General features: G+C 50.3%; 1 protein-coding gene across 2 annotated transcripts; it reads left to right on the top strand.

Annotated features, from left to right (window-relative positions):
- Positions 1-6,387: 6,387 nt before the first annotated feature.
- Morn3 (MORN repeat containing 3) lies at positions 6,388-20,099 on the top strand. 2 transcript variants are annotated; one of them, XM_028885769.2, is made up of 7 exons: positions 6,388-6,434; positions 9,259-9,313; positions 9,834-9,989; positions 16,486-16,643; positions 18,147-18,306; positions 19,497-19,681; positions 19,874-20,099. In XM_028885769.2, exons 3-7 carry the CDS (start codon positions 9,845-9,847, stop codon positions 19,949-19,951), a joined length of 726 nt encoding a protein of 241 aa, XP_028741602.1. In that variant the 5' UTR covers positions 6,388-6,434; positions 9,259-9,313; positions 9,834-9,844; the 3' UTR covers positions 19,952-20,099. The 2 variants fall into 2 exon arrangements, with proteins under 2 accessions (XP_028741602.1, XP_037054601.1); XM_037198706.1 differs by lacking the exon at positions 6,388-6,434 and having other exon boundaries at positions 9,028-9,313.
- Positions 20,100-20,308: the final 209 nt, after the last annotated feature.

The raw sequence follows: 20,308 nt of genomic DNA, 5'->3' as shown, positions 1-20,308 counted from the left end.
GCCTTGAATTTATGATACTCCTGCTTCAGTTTCCCAAGCGCTGGAATTACCACCATGCCTGGCTTCAAAAATGCTTATTAAGTTAATTATCTAGGCTGGGTGGTGGTGGTACCTGACTTTAATCCCAGCACTCGGGAGGCAGAGGCAGGCAGATCTCTGATTTTGAGGACAACCTAGTCTACAGAGCTAGTTCCAGGACAGCCACAAGGCAAAAAAAACAAACGAAATCCCTCAATTTAAAATATGTTTTTTAAAAAAATTCTTCCCATACCCAACACCACTCTTTCCTTGAATGTAGTTCTATGAAATGCCAATCAGGATGACATTCTTAGTGGTCTTTCCAAGGTCAAGAGGTTTGACACTAAATCTTGGCCACCTTATCTCCTTGCTCTTTTTTTCTAGAAATGTTATTTTCACCAGTGAGCCTAAGGGTGTGCTGAATTTTAAAATGCAGACAATATCCACCAGTCTCACGGAATTGTCAGAAGTAATTTTTTTTGAGTGGTGTGTGTGTGCCTATGATTACAGGTGCCGTCAGAGACCAGAAATACCAGATCCCCTGGAGCTGGAGTTACAGGCAGTTGTATGCCACTCAGCATGGGTACTGGGACTTGAACCTGGGTCCTCTGCAAGGTCAGTATGTGCTCTTAACCACAGAGCCATCTCTCCAGCCCAAGAAGTAAGTTTTTATTAAAGTATATAAGTGCAAAATATTATGCTGCCTTCTAATCCTATATTGAATAAATAGTCCATAAATGGCATTCTTCACTCATAAGACAACAGTTCCAGAAAGTTCCTCAGAGGGATTTATCTAATTGCAAGGCCAGGTGTGTATAATGCTCTCTTAGACCATAGGACAGCCAATATTATGGTTCATTCTTTTAAGTGCTTTCCCTCTGTCTAGACAATATGTAATAGTATGATAGAATTATTTTAATTTTCATTTCTCTAATTGCATTTTTTCCCCTTGGGATAATTTATTAGTTCTACTGCTTTGCCTGACAACTATTTTTGAACACTGTAATTTCCACTGACTTATCCCCGTAGACATTATGTTTGGCTTTGACAGAGCATTTTGCTGCCTTTTTTTGTTTGTTTGTTTGTTTTGTTTTATTTTTTAAAGAATGTAGGAGAGCCCAGGCATGGTGGCGCCTGCCTCTAATTCCAGCACTTTGGAGACAGAGTCAAGAGGAACCAGGAGTTCAAGGCCAGCCTGAACTACATGAGAACCTGTCTGTAGAAAGAGAGACAGACAGACAGACAAATGGGCAAAAAAGGGATGGAGGCCAGCAGACAAAGCCTATCCCTCAAAGGCAGTTCTGCACAGTGGAACTTTCTAGGGTAGGGAAGTCTTGTGAACCTGTCCTGTTCCATAGAGCCAGCGCCACAGAGGTTAGGGACAAAGGAGTGGGGGGGGGGAGCAGGGAGGGAAGAGGAGGAAATCTGTAGCCTTATTAGGAGGTGCCCATGTAGCTAAAATGGACTTCTGACATTGTTCCTGAAGAAGAAAGCCCAAGGGGGAGCTGGTCTTCACCAGAGGCGATACACTGTAGGCCATGTTGGTAGATATCTGTAATCCACACCCTTGGGAGGTGGAGACAGGAGGTTCCGGAGTTTAGGATCATCCTCAACCATAAAACAAGTTTGAGGCCATTGTGGGCTACATACAGGAGACGTTGTCAGAAAAAAAAAAAATCCACTCATATTTTTCAGACTTCAGTGGAATGCTCAACAAGGACTTGGACTGAAATCCAGTGGTAGAACTGTACTTAGCATGCCCAAGGTCCTGGATTCCGTCCTCAACACTAAAAGAGAAAAAGTGACGGGTGAGCACACACCTCTAACCCTAGCATGCAGGAAGCTGAGGCAGGAGGATCATGAGTCCCAGGTCAGCCTGGACTACAAAGTGAGTGTCTCAAAAAACAAAACCAAGACTGCACTCTATTTTGTTTTGTTTGTTGTTGTTGTGTTTTGTTTGTTTCTCTGTGTAACATGGATAACAACCCTGGCTGTCCTGGAAATCACTCAGTAGCCCAGGCTGGCCTTGAACTCACAGAGATCCCCCTGCCTCTGCCTCCCAAGTGCTGGGATTAAAGGCGTGCACCACCACTGCCCTTCCCCAAAACTATATTGTATTGCTCCCTTTAATATTTCTGTGATTTCTGTTTTAGTGAAAAAAAAATCTCAAAAAGAAGAGCGGGGAGATGGAAGGACACAGCTCAGTGGTGGTGCACGCACTGTGTTCACGTGTGCAAGGCCCCAGGTTCCATGCTCAGCACCAACAAAAACTGACTGGGCGTATTGATGCACTCCTTTAATCTCAGAACTCATACAGCTGAATCTCTTTCAGTTTGAAGCCAGCCTGGTCTACAGAGAGAGTTCCAAGCCAGTCGGGACTCCATGGTGAGTTCTTGTCTTAAAAGAAAAAAACCAACCAGTTGGCCTGTGACGGCGTCTCAACTTCTGAGAGCCCCTAGAGGGCGCTCCTTCTGCATGGAAGACTAGATAAACAGCTTTATTGAGATATAATGCGTATAACTCACTCATAAAATTCATAAAATTCACTCATTTAAAGTATACAGATTGGCCTTAAGTCTTCTCACAGACTTGTGAAATCATCACCACAGTCAACCTTAGGACAGCTGTATCACCCCCAGAAGAGAAACCCCAATAAGCATGGCCTGTCATCGGCACCTGGGAGCTGGCAATAGAAGGCTCAGAAATCCAAGGTCACGCTCAGCCACACACACACACACACACACACACACACACACACACACACACACACACACAGTTGAGGCCCGGGGCAGTGACACATGCTTTTTTGTTTATAGACCAGGCTGGCCTCGAACTCACAGAGCTCTGTCTGCCCCTTCCCCCCGAGTGCTGGGATTAAAGGTTTGTGCCACCACTGCCTGGCAGGGCACACACTTTTAATTCCAGCACTCAGAGGGCAGATGTAAGCTGATCTTGTGAGACTGAGGCTAGCCTGGTCTACATAGCAAGTTTCAGGCCCTCCAGAGCTGCACAGTGAGACTCGGTCTGAGCAAATCAAACAACAACTTGTACTCATTAGATGTTACTGCCTGACACCCACTTATCTACTTTCTGTACCGATGAACTGGTCTACTATGGATACTTCCAATGAACGGGATGATCTGATTAGTGTCCTTTGGTGTCCAGCAGTTTTCGCTCAGCATCGCTTTTTCAAGTTTCATCCATGTTGCAGTGTGTGTCATGACTTCGTTCTTTTTATAGCCAAATGATATTCTGTTGTAGAGACAGACTGTATTCTGTTTATTCATTCACCCATTGATGGATACTTGGGCTGTTTCCACCTTCTGTCCATTGTATTCAAGGAGACTCACTGGTCCAGACAGGTAGGTCCTTCCTGGTAGTTCTGGGAAGGCTGAGACCCAGGTTGTCCTGATCCAGGAAGTCCCACTCTCCATCTTATTTTAGGTTGTACTCTAAGCATGAATGGTGCCCAGTGAGTCTGGACAATTCTGAACGAGGTCTTGGGTTTCTTTGTTAGGGCATAGAATCCAGGCTTAAGCCAAAGCGTCGGAGCTGGTTAATGTCTACAGGACCACACCTCCCCAAGGAAACATTAATATGCAGTGTGTGTGGGAACCTCTCTCACAGCAGCCCCGCCCTTCTTTTTGGAAGTGAAGTCCTTGAGAAGAGTCTGGTCAAATGCCAGCTTTGCAGATCTGGCAAGTGGTTATTATAAATGTATTTGCGGTCCAGAGAGATGGCTTAGAGGTGACAAGCATTTGCTTCTTATAGGACTGGGGTTTGGTTCCTAACACCAATATGGAGGTTTACAACCAGGTCTACCTATTCTAGGGTATCTGGCTCCCTCTTCTGACCTCTGCAGTCAGCAGGCAGGCAGACAGTACATTTTACATATGCAGGCAAAGCACTCAAAACACATAAAATAAAATAAAAAAAATTTAAAAATCTTTAACAACAGCAACAAAAGAGGATTTGAGATGGACACTCCCAAAAGTGATATACTGACTGGCCAGTCCAAGGGACCTACTTATGGACTTGCGAAAAATGCCACCAGGGCTGGAGAGATGGCTCACTAGTTAAGAGCGCTGGCTGCTCTTCCAGAGGACCCGAGTTCTACTCCCAGCACCCGCATGGCAGCTCACAACTGTCTGCAACTCCAGTTCCAGGGGATCAGACACCCTCTTCTGGTTTCTACAGACACTACACTCACATGGTACAGAGACATACGTGCAGGGTAAACACTTATACACATAAAATAAAAATAAATCTTTTAAAAATGCCATCAGAAAGCCGGGCGGTGGTGGCAGCGGCGGCGGCGCATGCCTTTAATCCCGGCACTCAGGAGGCAGAGGCAGGCGAATCTCTGTGAGTTCAAGGCCAGCCTGGTCTACAGAGTGAGTTCCAGGACAGCCAGGGCTGTTACACAGAGAAACCCCCGTCTTGAAAAAAACAGCAACAAAAAGCTTTCTCATAGTGAGGACCTGAGATGCAGCGTGCTGGGTTGGTGTCTGACCTAGAAAGGATGAGTGCCTGGACCTGAAGGTGCGACTCAGCAGGTGGCCAGGAGGCTCGGGGACAGGGCCCGGGGCCAAAGGACAATTTGTACCAGGGTAAAGGCTGGCTGCTGTGGCTGGCTGGGTGCCTGAGGGAAAAGTAGAATGTTATGAGGAGAACCGGTGTAAGCCAGGGCAGACTCTCGAACCTAGCTGGGCCAGCTGAGTGCTTGAGATAGGCATTTGGAAACAGTTAATTCCTGTACAGAATTCAAATCGCGGGGACATAAGGAGCGGCTCACTTTTCTCAGAGAGCGTCAGAAGGCTGAGGGCGGAATGAGAAAGGCGAAAGAAAGAGTCAGGGTTGGGGGTTGGGGATTTAGCTTAGTGGTAAAGAACTTGCCTAGCAAGTGCAAGGCCCTGGGTTCGGTCCTCAGCTTGGGGGGGGGGGGGGTCAGGGTTGGTGGGGCACGCCTTTATCCCAGCACTTGGAGGCAGAGGCGGGTGCATGTCTGTGAGTTCAAACAATACAAACCTACAAAACCTTCGATTAGGCAAGAATGGCCGCAGCACGGGTTGAGCGCAGGAAGGGGAAGCAGCGCTGTTTGTTACGACTGTGTTTTCCTGTGTCTTTGAAATTTGTGTTCCGTGTGTGTGTGTGTGTGTGTGTGTGTGTGTGCAGGTCAGAGACAACCTGCAGCAGTCAGCTCTCCTCCCAGCATATGTGTGTGTCTGTCTCTGTGTGCGTGTGTACGTATGTATGTGTGTGCGCGCGCGTGCATGCGTGTGTGCATGCGTGTGTGTGTGTGTGTGTGTGCGCGCGCGTGCATGCGTGTGTGCATGCGTGTGTGTGTGTGTGCGCGCGCGCGTGCACAGGTCAGAGAGAACATGCAGGAGTCAGCTCTCCTCCCACCGTGTGTGTCCCAAGGCTCTAACTCGGGGTACTAGGATCCTCGGTGCCTTTATTGCTGAGCCATCTCACTGGCTTCCCTTTTTTCCTGTTTATGTTTGAGGGTTTTGGTGTTGCTGGTTGTTTGTTTGTTTTTTTCTTTCTTACTTACTTTCTTTTTTTCCCCACGAGATAAAAGTGAGAGTGAGAGCCAAGGATAGTTGCACATGACTGGGGGGGCAGAGCCAGGCGGATCTCTGTGAGGCCAGCCTGGTCTACAGAGTGAGTTCCGGGACAGCCAGAGCGACCTAGTGAGACCTCGTCTCAGAAAAACAAAATGAAACAAAACCGAGAATGCAAAAAACATTGTCTTTAGAGATGGACAACTGTAGGTGGTTGGGGGAATGGGTGGGTGTCTTAGCAGCGGTGCTAAGTGCTTAAACATTTAACAGCGTTAACAGGGATGAAGCACGTGGAGATTCCCATTTTAAACAGGGTGGTCCTGAGAACTCCTCGGTGAGGGGCTGACGTCCGAACTGAGCTCTGAGAGAAAGGACGGCAAGACCCACCCACGCTTTAGTGTAGCGGGGAGATGTCCAAGCAGCTGTTCCAGAGCCCAAAGCCTGGGGCTCACTCTCCAGGAGCAGCAGGAAAGCAAGTGTGTAGCTCAGGCAGGGGGCTGAGTGCGAGGCTTAGGAGAACAGCTCAAAGAGAATAGTGGAAGGGCTAGGCACGTCTTCCGGGGTCTTCCAGGCTATGAGCGTGGTGAGCAGAGCAAGAACTTGCTTCTGTAATATGCGCGCTATGCAATTTCCTGGGAGACGGTCTCCAGAGCTTCCCAAAGAGACTCAAAGCCGTCCTAGAGACTAAGAGCAGATAGGATTTTTCCTTACCCTTAAAATTTCCCGCTACCGGGCCTCTGCAGGAAGAGGCGGACACTGCCAGCTCGCTTTGCTGTTGCCATAACAACCTCCAGGGGCCCGGGACTCGCTCGCAACTCTAGCTGAAGGTGAAGCCCAAGGCTGCTATTACAGGTGAGCCAGGTGGACGCAGGGCGGGCTGGAGCTCAGAAACGATACCCAGCTGTCTGTGCCCGGTCCCTCCAGTGTCCACATCGGTCTCTGTCTCTCTGTCTCTCTGTCTCTCTGTCTCTCTCTCTCTGTCTCTCTCTCTTTTTCTTTAGGAACAAAACAACCTGGGCAGTTTGCAAGCCTTTCTTTTCTGGTCCACTTTTACCTCTTCTTAAGTTCTGAAAAATGGGGGGACAAACGGGGAATCTATGCGGGGGGGGGGGGGCGCACGCCTTTAATCCCAGCACTCGGAAGGCAGAGGCAGGCGGATCTCTGTGAGTTCGAGGCCAGCCTGGTCTACAGAATTCTAGAATATCCAGGGCTGAAACCCTGTCTCGGGAAAAAAAGAAAAAGAGTAGAATCTATGATACACAGATGGAGTGGTAACATCTTTTGACACCCATACGGGAATCTAGTGCAGAATTCTTTTACAATTCCTAGGAAACCCAGGACATATTGTCACTTTGGGGTTAATACGGCACCAATATCTCCCTTAACTTTTGCTCATCTCTTATTTATTTTTTATTTTATGTGTATGGATGTCTTGCCTGCGTGTTTTTCTGTGCACAACTCATATGCCACCACTGGATTCCCTAGAACTGGAGTTACAGACATTGTGAGCTGCAAGCTGCCGTCTGGGTGCAGGGAACCAAACCAAGTCTTCTGCAAGAGCAGCCAGGGCTCTCAACAGCCCAGCCACCTTCTCCTGCCCTGATACCTGCGTTTTTGAAACACGCTCTCACTCTGTGGCCCAAGTTGATCTCAAACTCACGGTGATTCTTCTGCCTCAACTTTCCGACAGTTAGGATTACAGGTTGCATTACTACTCCCAGGGTCCCTTACTTGAGGACCTACTGTGTGCAGGTACCGGGTGCAGTGAGAAACAGAAAAGACACGGTACCTGTCATCTCTAAACGGCAGTAGAATGTACTGAGCAGGGGTACTCTCAGTGTGAAAAGGTGGTCCTGAAGACCTATAAAGATATTGCAAATGCAGATTGGTAACCCCAGGATTCTGCCAGGAGCAAAATCCTTTCATACCATGGCCCATCCCTTTTCTTTCTTTCTTTCTTTCTTTCTTTCTTTCTTTCTTTCTTTCTTTCTTTCTTTCTTTCTTTCTCTCTCTCTCTCTCTCCCTCCCTCCTTCCCTTCCTCCTTCCTTCCCTTTCTCCCTCCTTCCTTCCTTCATTTTATCTATTTATTTTTAAGACAGGGTTTCTCTGTGTTGTCCTGGCTGTCCTAGAACTCACTCTGTAAACCCGGCTGGCCTTGAACCCACAGAGATCCGCCTGCCTCTGCCTCCCGAGGCCTGGGATTAAAGACGTGCACTACCACCGCCCCTCTCTCAAGGCCCTGCTCATCTGAGGTCTACCAGGGATCTAGATTTCTACACAGTGAAGCAACTACAGGGCCCGTGGAGAATCGACTGTTAGGGGCTCAGCAGTTAAGAACACGGGCTGCTCTTGCAGAGGACCCAGGTTTGATCCCCCAAATTCAAATGGTGGCTCATAGCTGTCTGAACTTCAGTCCCAGGGGATCTGATTGATGCTTTCTTCTGGTAAAGGCAGGGGACCAGTGGGTAGAGTACTTACACACATGAAGCCTTGGGTTTGATCCTCCAACTGCATAAACCCAGCACGATGGCTCACACCTGCAGTCCCAGCACTTGGCAGGTAGAAGGACCACCAGTTTGAGATCATCCTGCATATTGGGTTTGAGGCTAGGCTGGGTTACAGGAAAGCCTATCAGAAGCAGAGAGGCAGAGAGAATAAATGAATGAATGAATGAATGAATGAATGAATGAATGAATGAATGAACTTGAGTGTGGTGGTGCATGTCTGTTATCCCACTACTCAGGAGACAGGAAAAATAATGCAAATTTGCAGTCAGCCTGGTCTGCATATGGAGTTCCAGGTCAGCTGGGGCTACATAGCAAGACTCCATTAAAAAAAAAAAAAAAAAAAATTAGCTGGCTGTGGTGGCGCACGCCTTTAATCTCAGCACTCGGGAGGCAGAGGCAGGTGGGTCTCTGTGAGTTCGAGGCCAGCCTGGTCTACAAAGCAAGTTCAAGGAGAGCCAGGGCTGTCACACAGAGAAACCCTGTCTTGAAAAACCAAATAAATAAATAGTTTCAAAACTGGGTAGCAACAGAGGGTGAGCAAAGAGAGGTCCCTTCTGTGGGGACAGCTGCACAGGGGGCAGGCACCGTGTGCAACCTGAAGCACATGCTTTTGAGGCTGGCCCTGTGGGTGGATGCTGAGATACCGTGATCTCCTGGAACTGGCTCAACCCTGAGATGATTTTGATTTGGCAGTACCTGTGTGGGGCTGCTGGTGCAAGATTTAATGGGAGTGGATTTGTGCAGCCTCAGAACCTCTGGAGTTGAGGGGGAACAGGGTTCCCCAGGATTTGGACAAGACTGTTTTTTTTTTTTTTTCTTTTTTAATCACCCCTGAGCAAACTCCATGGAGATAGATGGGAAGACATGAATGTCCTCTCTGGAGATTCTAGGGAGTTTTTTTTTGGGGGGGTGAGGAACACAAATGGGGGTTCCCGGACACCAGAAGGAGGCCCTGGGCCACCCACTGTTTCTTTATAGATTCTAGGAGATAGAGCCAGAGAAGAAGCTGCCAGGGGGTTGAGCAGAGTCGTCAAGCCGAGGTCAGAGGTCAGATGTGGCAGGATGTGGGGGACTTTGCCACTGTGGTTTTTTGAGAGATCTCACTGTAGAGTCAAACCTTCAGCCAGGGACAGTGGGTCACCTTGGGATCAGTCTCTTTAATTTGTAGGATTGTCCTAGCTGAAAGGCCACCCCCGAGCTCCACCATCTGTCCCACCGACCAGGTAAGTAGGGGGCCAAAGCGGGTAACAGTGCAGGTGCTGGACCAGGGATGTTCCTGCAGGGTGTGCTGAAGGGAGCCGTCTGCCTGGTACCCTCTGACTCTCCTGGAGTGGTCCCAGCACTTGCCACCATCTGGTCCTTCCTACTAGGCTCCTCTTCCACCAAAACCCCTTCTGATTGGTCCATCTAGTCATGACGTGTGTGACCATCATTCTTTCCAGGGCCAGCTTCTCCCTGACGTCATCACAAACCCTGGGTCTCCCTGGGCTCCCAAGGGATTGTGCCATCACATCCCCACAGAAGGGCCCCAGGAGAATGCAAGGGGGGGGGGCTGCCCTGGGTCAGTACAGCACAGCGGGATCCCCACTGAGGGCTGCTCACCTGCCCTGGGGACTCAGACCACACATGACCTGCCCTACTGGACCGCAGGCAGGCACCTCCCCAGGAAGCCCCAGGATCCCAGAGATACACGGGATACGCTGAGCCCCTGATGCTCCTACCTCTCACCCTCCGACACCACAGAAGCAGCCGACATGCCGGTCACCAAGTGCCCAAGAAAATCCGAGCCCCTGTGGAAAGGGTGGGACTGGAAAGCCCAGAAGAACGGCCTGAGACACCAAGTGTATGCTGTGAACGGCGACCACTATGTGGGCGAATGGAAGGACAACCTAAAACACGGTGAGCAGGGATCCTCAAGGGGTCAGAGGTCAGTGTGGGGTCAGAGTGGGCTGGCAATGCAAGACAAAACAAAACACCCAGCCGGTGGTGGCCCATGCCTTTAATCCCAGCACTTGGGAGGCAGAATCGAGTGGATTTTTGTGAGTTCAAGGCCAGCCTGGTCTACAGAGTGAGTTCTAGGAGGCCAGCCTGGTCTACAAAATGAGTTCCAGGAGGCCAGCCTAGTCTACAAAATGAGTTCCAGGAGGTCAGCCTGGTCTACAAAGTGAGTTCCAGGAGGCCAGCCTGGTCTACAATATGAGTTCCAAGAGGCCAGCCTGGTCTACAAAGTGAGTTCTAGGAGGCCAGCCTGGTCTACAAAATGAGTTCCAGGAGGCCAGCCTAGTCTACAAAATGAGTTCCAGGAGGCCAGCCTGGTCTACAAAGTGAGTTCCAGGAGGCCAGCCTGGTCTACAATATGAGTTCCAAGAGGCCAGCCTGGTCTACAAAGTGAGTTCCAGAAGGCCAGCCTGGTCTACAAAGTGAGTTCCAGAAGGCCAGCCTGGTCTACAAAGTGAGTTCCAGAAGGCCAGCCTGGTTTACAAAGTGAGTTCCAGGAGGCCAGCCTGGGTTACTAGTTTTACAAAGTGAGTTCCAGGAGGCCTGCCTGGTCTACTAGTGAGTTCCAGGAGGCCAGCCTGGTCTACAAAGTGAGTTCCAGGCCAGCCTGGGCTACACAAAGAAACCTTGTCTCAAACAAACAACAACAACAAAACCCAAACCAAAAGCAGTGTACCAAGTTCATTAGGGACATAAGTGGTGCTGTGGCCACGCCTCCTTAGGGTGTGAATGCTGACCAGGACCAGCAAGGGGCCTTCCCATGCTTTGGCTCTGAAGCCCACCCATCTCAGCCACAACTTCAGCCGAGCAAGGGTCTAGGGACAATGATATAAGGGTCTTCAGAAACCAGCCCAACTTGGGGCGGTGGGGAACGGAGCTGGGGCCCTCCCTGCCTCCTGATAGGCTGGCTGAGCCTGGGGCAAAGGTCAACATGATAAGAGCTTGGCTTGCAGGAGGGTTCTGGGCTTCAGACTCCGCCCGATGCTCTACAGAAGGCGCAGCGCAGGGTCTGGGCCTCGGAACACAGGGTAGGACCAGTGTGACCTCACGAAGTAACTGGGCCTCTGTGATGACGCCTGCGCGCCTGGGCTCAGGCCTGACCAGCAGGGGGCGAAGGGGTTCCGGTAATACTCGGCAAATCACGACGGGGAAGTGGGGGAGGGGAGGAGGGGAGGGGGCAGGGGGAGCTTTATTAAAAGACTCCACAGCGTCTGTCACTCCAGTCTTGCATTCCGGACTTAACCACCCTCTTCTCTTGCCCTCCTGGGTTGTCTACACTAGAGTCCATGAACCTGCGCTGTTTTTTGTTTTCCGAGACAGGGTTTCTCTGTGTCGCTTTGCTCCTTTCCTGAATCTCGCTCTGTAGACCAGGCTGGCCCTGAACTCACAGAGATCCGCCTGGCTCTGCCTCCCGAGTGCTGGGATTAAAGGCATGCGCCACCGCCGCCTGTGAGCATGCGCTGTTAGAATCCCAGTTCTACCAGCCACAGTCTTGAGGTAGTCATTACCGAACACTAAGGCGTTCGAAGTCAGTGTAGCTGGAGCAGAGTGCGATTGGGAGACTGTGTGGGCCGGGACTGGGTGTGGTTTTAGTCTTCTAGTTTTTGGCTCAGGAGGCTGAGGTAGGAAGATCGAGGCTGGGCTCTGACCCTCTCTCAAACAAAACAAAGTGGTGGGGATGGGGGCCAGGGGCAGGTGTGATGGTGCATCCCTGTAGTCCCAAGTGCTTGGAAGACAATGCAGGAAGATCACGAGTTCAAGTCCAGCGTCAGCTATATAGTGAGTTCAAGGCCAGCCTGAGCCTTACCAGAGACCTTATCTCAAAACAAAATGAAGTAAAAAAAAAAAAGGAAGGAAGGAAGAAACAGAGTAGTGGCTAGCTGTGGCGGCTCATGCTTTTACTCCCAACACTCCAGAGGCAGAGGCAGGTTGATCTCTGTGAGTTCAAGGCCAGGCTGGTCTACAGCGAAAGTTCCAGGACAGCTGGGGCTGCTTACTGAAATCCTGTCTCAAAAATGGAATAAACAAACCAAAGAGGGATGGAGAGGGAGGAAGGGAGGAAAGGAGAGACAGACAGACAGACAGACAGACAGACAGACAGACACTCAGGTGCCTGTACAGCTAAATACCCAGCAAGTATATTATGCCTCATGGACCACTGTGAGCCTGGTCTTTTTTTTTTTTAAGATTTATTTAATTTTATGCGCATGAGTGTTTTGCCTTGGTGTATATATATATGGGCCATGTGAGTGCCTGGTGCCTATGGAGATCAGAAGAGGGCATTAGATCCCACTGGAACTAGAGTGACAGGTGGTTGTGAGCTGCCTGCCCAGTGCATCCTGGGAAAAGAACCCAGGTCCTCTGCAAAGGCAGCAAGTGCCCTTGACCACTGAGCCATCCCTCCAGCCCCCCCCCCCCCTTTGTCTTTCCTGATTCCAGGACAAACGAGGTTGAATAGAAGGGAACAGGCTAGTCAGCGCTGTGTGTGCCAAACATGTGCTGGATGAAGGGTGAGTCCGCCCTTGTCAGGAATAACCTAGATCAAATTTTTATCTCACAACGTGAATATTTTATTTCACAATATTTCAAATATTGCTAGGCAAAGGCTCTACCACTGAGATAGGACCGAAAGCCCTACCTGCTCTAGATCTAAAAACCCAAGGGTTGGGCCCGGGAGATAGCACAGTAGTTAAGAGCAAATACTGTTCACTGGTCGTGGTGATGCACAGCTTTAAGCCGAGCACGCAGAAGGCAGAGGCAGGGAGATCTGCGAGTTGTAGGACAGATTGGTCTACATAGCAAGTTTTAGGCTTGCCGGGGATACACAGTGTGACCATGTCTCAAAAACAACAAAACAAACAAAAAAAGAAAACATGAGAACCTGAGTTCAGTTCCCAGCACCCACATCCAGTGGCTCACCTGTAACTTCACCTCCCCGGGGGGGTGGGGGGGGTGGGGGTGGGGGTGGGGGGGTGATAACGTCCTCTAAAGGCCTCTGTAGGTACTACAGTCACATGGCCTATTCACACAGTCACATAAATAAAAACGAATCTTTAAAAATAATAACTTAAAATCCTTTAATCCCAGCCCTCGGGAGGCAGAGGCAGGCCGATCTCTGTGAGTTCAAAGCCAGCCTGGTCTACAGAGTGAGTTCCAGGAAAGGTGCAAAACTACACAGGGAAACCCTGTCTCGGAAAAAAAAGAAAAACAAAAACAAAAAAGAACAACAACAACAACAACTTAAAATCCAAGGGCTAAGAAAGTAGCTCAGTGGTTGTCTTAGGGTTCTGTTGTTGTGATAGAACATCTTGGACAAAAGCAACATAAGGTTTATTTCCACTTCCACTTCCACATTACAGTCCACAACAAAGAAAGTCAGGACAGGAATTCAAGGCAGGAACCTGGAGGCAGGAGCTGATGCAGAGGCCATGGAGGGGAGCTGCTCACTGGCTTGCTCTTTGTGGCTTGCTAACCCAGCCTTCTTTCTGTTTTTAGATTTATTTTATGTGTGTGTTTTGCTTGTGTGTATGTATGTATGTATGTATGTATGTACGCATGCATGCATGTATGTATGTATGTATGTATGTATGTGCACCATGTTCATGTCTATGGACAACTGTAAGCCAAGGGTGCTGGGAACTGAACCCTGATGCTCTGTAAGAACAGCAAGAGTTCCCAACCATGGAGCCATCTCTCCAGCCATCCCCACTCAAGCCTGACTCCCCCCACCACCACCACCCAGGATCACTAACCCAGGGGTGACAGCATCCACAGTGAGCTGGGCCTTCCCACACCAATCATCAATCAAGAAAATGCTGCAGCCTTGTTCACAGGTCCAATCTGATGGAGACATTTTCTCCCTCTTCAAAAGTGTCTCTAAGCCGGGTGGTGGTGGACGCCTGTAATCTCAGCACTCGGGAGGCAGAGGCAGGCAGATCTCTGTGAGTTCGAGGCCAGCCTGGGCTACCAAGTGAGTTCCAGGACAGGCTCCAAAGCTACAGAGAAACCCTGTCTTGAAAAAAAAAAAAAGTGTCTCTAGTTTGTGTCAAATAGCTAACATGAAACTGGCTAATGGTGACAGACAGTTTGCCTGGCACAGGTGAAGCCCTGCACTGGATCCCATAAAAATCCAAGAAAAACCCAGCACTCAGGAGGCAGAGGCAGGCAGATCTCTGAGTTCAAGGCCAGCCTGGTCTACAAAGGGAGTTCCAGGACAGCCAAAGCTACACAGAGAAACCCTGTCTCAACCCTACGTCCCCCACGCCACCCCCCCAAAAAAAAATCCAAGGGAAAGACTCTGATTGGCTGAGGCCTAGGTCAGATCATATGCTCTCTTCTTGGGTCTGGAGGCTGTGGCCAGAAGAAGGTGGAGAAAACGCCAGGGACCGTGGGTGATACTTGGCTCCAGGTGTCACCGTACAGGACCAACAACGTCCTCTAAGCGCTTTTCTTCATAGTCAAAAACCGTTTCCAGAGGGGTGTATGTCAAGGACATTTTTCTTCATGTCCTCACCCCTGCTGGGGGGCACCCCACCTTCACTGTTCCCGTGGGTGGTCACCCTTCAGAAACCCTGACTAAGCAGTCAGACCACCTTTCCCAGCCCCCTCTGGGGCCGGCCGGTAGCTTTTGATGTAAGTTGTTTAGGGAATGAGAAGGGGACAGAAAATTCCAGGCTGCTAAGGAGCCAGCCGGGGAGTTGAGGAATGCTGTATGCAGACTTGACAGGGATGCTTGCTTACAATGCTTTCCTTCGTGGTGACTCATTCATTCATTCCTTAGATTTATTCATTGGAACCAGACTGATTATGGCCAGGGATAGTAGCAATAGCTGTAATCCAAACCCTTGAAAAGCATAGACAGGAGGATCATGAATTCAAGAACAGCCTGGGAAATAGGATAAGATCCTGTTTTAAAGATCCATATCGCCCGGGTGGTGGTGGTGGTGGTGGTGGTGGTGGTGGTGGTGATGGTGGTGGTGCACGCCTTTAATCCCAGCACTCGGGAGGCAGAGCCAGGTGGATCTTTGTGAGTTCGAGGCCAGCCTGGCCTACAGAGCGAGATCCAGGACGGCACCAAAACTACACAGAGAAACCCTGTCTCAAAAAAAAAAAAAAAAAAAAAAAAAACCAAAAGAAAAAAAATTCATAATATGGGGTTAAAGATGTAGCCACCAGTTGGTAAATCGCTTCCCTGACACACACAAGGCCCTGGGTTCGAGTGCCAGCACAGCATAAATCCAGGCATGTATGATGTGTATAGATGAGGACAAGCATTGCCACAGCATGTGAGAAGATGGCCCATGAGAAACTTCTGGAAATCAGTCCTTTCCTTCCACTGTGGGTTCTGGAGATCAAACTCACGTCATCCATCTTGCTTGGCTGGACCATCTCTCAAACTGATTTAGTTACTAACTTAATCACAATGCTGTGCATTGGTCCTCCAAAACATAGACACCTTATGTTGAAAGTGTGTGTAGCCTTTGACCCAGATTTCCCTCCTTCTCTCCTCCCAGCTCCTGGTACCCATCATTCTATCCTCTGTTTCTATGAGTTTGACTTCTTGAGAGTCCACATAAAAGTGACATCCCTTGGTATTTGTCTTTCTGAGTCTGGTTTATTTCCCTCTCCTCCCCTAACCCGCTCCCCAAGACAGGGTTTCTCTGTGTAGCCCTGGCTGTCCTGGAATTCACTCTACAGACTAGGCTGGCCTTCACTTCAGAAATCCACCTGCCTTTTTCCCCTGAGGGCTGGGACTAAAGGCATGGGCCCCAACCACCTGCTTATTTTCACTCATCTTAACGTTGTTCACGTTCACCCATGTTGTAGACAACAGGATTTCTTTTTTTTTTTTTTTTTTTTTTTGGTTTTTCGAGACAGGGTTTCTCTGTGTAGCTTTGCGCCTTTCCTGGAACTCACTTGGTAGCCCAGGCTGGCCTCGAACTCACAGAGATCCGCCTGGCTCTGCCTCCCGAGTGCTAGGATTAAAGGCGTGCACCACCACTGCCCGGCAGGATTTCTTTTTTCTTTGTTTCACTGCTGGGAATCGAACTTATGATCTCATGCCATTTCCCGGTCTCTTTTTTTCTTTATTTTGAGGCAGTCTCTAGAAGTTGCCCTGGCTGGCCTGGTGCTCACCATCCTCCTGCCTCAGCCTCATCTCTACTCGAGGTTTGCCATCACAGTCTGGCTGTTAGGCCATGAGCAGGAGAATCACTGTTTTTAGCTATGGAGCTTGCCTTTCTTCCTCACGCTTACAGTCAAACGCTGCGGTACAGACCCTATTCCAGTTCTGAAGAAACTGTTCAGGGCAGAAGTCCCCTGAGGTCTGGACCAGCGTATGGCCTCCAGCCTCCGGGTGGCCGCGGTCTACAGTGTTGGCCCATCCATGTGTCACCAGGGAAAGGAACACAGGTCTGGAAGAAGAGTGGCGCTATCTATGAAGGGGACTGGAAGTTTGGGAAGCGAGATGGCTATGGCACCCTCAGCCGTCCTGACCCAGAGACTGGAAAGTACAGGAGGGTGTACTCGGGCTGGTGGAAAGGCGATAAGAAGTCGGTGAGTGTTTCCCAGCATGCCTTGGGTGTAGACTAGGCTGAGAGCCAAGCTGTGTGTGTGTGTGTGTGTGTGTGTGTGTGTGTGTGTGTGTAGGGAGAAGGTGGGAGGGGTGTGTGTGTGTGTGTGTGTGTGTGTGTGTGTGTGTGTGTGTGTGTAGGGAGAAGGTGGGAGGTGGACCTAGAGCCAGGAGGACCAGTGGTTTGGTCGGTGGGAGAAGGAAGGGGTGGGGAAATTGGATTGCTTCTCAAAACAAAACCAAGAAAACAGGAAACTAGAGATGTGGGGGCCCCAGCGAGGAACCCTTTAAAAACTCTATGGCTACTAGGAGGCAGCAGGCAAGGGCTCCTCCACCCTCTTCCCCCTCATTTCCGGGCTTTCTTCTCCTGGGTACCCCATTCTGAGACTCCTGCTGTTGGTCTAAGTCAGATGGAAGATTAGGAAGCAGGGTCTAACTGGGTCAGGTGAAGGCTGGCACTCTCAGCATTCTGAATGGGGAGGCAGGAGGATAGTGAGTTGGAGGCCAGCCTGGGCTACATAGAGAGACCGTGACTGGAGAGGGAGGGGGTCGAAAATGAAGCAAGAGCAGGGTCCACGCCCTTGGCCATGGGGCAAGAGAGGAGGAAGCAGGTAGAAGCTAACCAGCGGGAAAGCCTCCATCCACAAATGTCCATACTGCTGCAGATATCTTCACTCTGAAAACGTGGATGGATGTGAGCCGTGGAGCCTGATAATTATAACAGGGTTGCTATTGGGCAGTTACTGTACGAGGTACATGAACTGACTCTTGTAACAGCTTATCACCATTGGTATTCTGTTTTACTAATCAAGGGACAAGTTTAGCCAAGTTTCAGAGCCCAAGATTTCATGTTCTTTGCTCCTAGTGGGAAGACTGAGCTTAAACGCTTTGCATTTTTTGTGTGGTTTCCCTGGGGTTGGGAGATCGCGTCATTTAGCCTAGATAGGAGTTCATACCCAAAGAAGCAGGGAGCTGGCCAGGTAGACGTGTCAAAAGGGTAAGAAGAAATAACAAAGATGTCCAGCAGCAGGTCTTGTCTGCCCTGGGAAGGGAAGAGAATAGTGAAGTGGCATTGAGTTTTTTGAGCGACAGACTTAGGCTACTTACCCCAGGCACCCTGAGTGTGATCTCCAACCGGCCCCGATTTCCTGCGGTTGGTCTTCAAATGTCACATTTATGTTTTATAAGTAGACAGCTGAGGAGGTCACTGAATATTGCAATCTGAGGTGGATGGGTGATCCTATGGGCTATAAAATATCCTCCCGGTGGCTGTATGGAGGGTGTATGTGGAAGTGGGGCCAGAGACAAGGGGACTACAGAAGAGAGAAAAACCAATGCAGGCTGTAGGAAGGCAGTGCACGGGATGGATCGAAACCCGCATCTAGAATTCTTTCACCTCTGCTTGAATGACTGGCTACGTGTAGGAGGACGCTCAGGTGTGAGACTTGGGTAACCCGGCAAATGGTGGGACATCTTCCTGCTTTCAGGGCTATGGGATCCAGTTTTTCGGATCCAAGGACTATTACGAGGGTGAGTGGTGTGGCAACCAGCGCAGCGGGTGGGGACGCATGTACTACCCCGATGGCAACATCTACGAGGGCCAGTGGCAGAACGACAAGCCTGAAGGGGAGGGCATGTTGCGGCTGAGTGAGTGCCCCGCCCCCATGAAACCACGCCCCCAACGCCTCTCGGCCCCGCCCCGTCCCGGAAAGAGCTCGCCCCAGACTCCCTGCCCCACCAGCCAAGTCCCGGACTTAACTCTAGTCTTGCTGGCCCTGAAAAAGTGATAGTCCAACTTCCAATGAGATCCAAGTAAGCTGAGGCCCTGGGCTGGGTCAGCAGGGAGGGCTTCGGCGGTCAGTCTGTCTTGTCGGCCCTAGACTCCTTAGCAAAGCCTGCCTTCAGGGAGGTTCCACAGCAAAAGTTCTAGGCGCTTCATTTCTCACGGCTGGACTCTGGGCAAGCCTGCATGAATTCAGATCCTGGCGTGAGCCGGTGCTAGCTCTGGAACGAACCCTGGGCAATTTATTGAACTGGGATTCAGTTTCCTTAGGGTTAACATTTTGCGATTAAGATTTTTATAAATGAGAGGGGCCTGTGAGATGGCTCAGTGAGTTAGGACACCTCCACAGGGACCTGACCGAGCCTGATCCTGGATCCCACAAGGTGAGAGGAGAGAACCGTTCCCCAGGGCTGCCTCTCACCTCTGCGTGTTACAAATGCACCATGATGCGCAAGTGCCTGCGCTTCACACAGACACACTCAAGGAAATACAAATGGGAGGTGAGCATGGTCCCTAACACCTGGGATCAGCAGCATTGCTTCGCCTTGGAGGCCAGCCTGTGCTAGCCAGGTGGCAAAAGGCTGTCTAAAAAGATAAAACTTGCGTGGTTTTCATCACGGGACTTGGGAGGCAGAGGCAGGTGGAGCTCCGAATTCCTAGTTTACATATGGAGTTCCAGGCCAAGGCTTGGGGGTGTAGAGCACTTACCTAGCATGGTCATAGCCCCTAGCGCTGCCGAACAAAACAAAACAAAATAAAAGCAACAACAAAAACCACAGATCGGAGCTTAGAGCCTTAGCCCCAGAGGCAGAGGACGTGCTGAGTGTGCGCATGCGCCAGGTGCTGTCTCCAACAACAACAACAAAAAATAAATCTCTTGAAGTGATTGAGGTCAGACGGCGTTGATGATGGTGTCGAGCTGGACACTACACCCACTGTCTAGTGCCTAATGACTATCACGCCCCTGTCAGCAGCTAGGACCGGTGTGGCCCCGCCTGATAGTCCCGGCTGCTTCCCTGCACCCGGCACCCACGCTTTCCTGTCCTTTCTCTAGAGAATGGGAACCGGTATGAGGGCAGCTGGGAGAGAGGCATGAAGAACGGGCACGGGCGTTTCTTTCACCTGGACCGTGGGCAGCTCTTTGAAGGCTTCTGGGTGGACGACGTGGCCAAGTGTGGCACCATGATCGACTTTGGCCGCGATGAGGCCCCGAAGCCCACCCAGTTCCCCATCCCTAAGGTGGGTGGTCCTGAAGCCAGAGAGACAAAAAAAAAAAAAAAAAAAAAAAAAAAAACAGCCTCCGCAGCCCCACTCGTCCAGGGACTATAGATGAGGTTTTGTTTCCAAGCAGAGCATCCCTAGCAAGGTCTCCTGGGGCCTTCCATGCTCCTTCAAACAACCGACCAATCCCCTCCCCCTGCTGCCATCCAGGTAGAGGTTCAAGACCCGGATGGTGTGCTGAGGGAAGCGATAGCTGCTCTGATGAGCCCAGAGGAAGAAGATACCTGATGCCGGGTGAGAAGACATCTTTTCTGCCACCTCTGAGGAGGCCCAGGCAGCCCTGGGTCCCTGAACAATGCTGGTATCACTTCCTCCTCCTACTCCTCTTTGAAACGCATGTTCCTAGAAGAGCAAGTGCCCTCCAGGCCTGCCCAGATCTCCTGAGTTGTTGCGATCTCAGCCTCCTGAGGTGGGCACTGAGCTGAAGTCAGGGGGTCTGTCCCTGTTCAAGACTCTTAAGTAAGGCTGGGGGCCCTCGGCCTGCATGGATGCAACTCTTTATGCGGCCTTGTCTGGGGTGATTGTGAGGCTTCAGGGAGAGGGTGTCTGTGTTTCCAATACTAGTTCCAGCGCCGTCGCAGACGC

This window comes from Peromyscus leucopus, chromosome 23, assembly GCF_004664715.2.
Source record: "Peromyscus leucopus breed LL Stock chromosome 23, UCI_PerLeu_2.1, whole genome shotgun sequence".
NCBI lineage: Eukaryota > Metazoa > Chordata > Mammalia > Rodentia > Cricetidae > Peromyscus > Peromyscus leucopus.
This window is presented reverse-complemented; position numbering and strand designations above follow the sequence as displayed.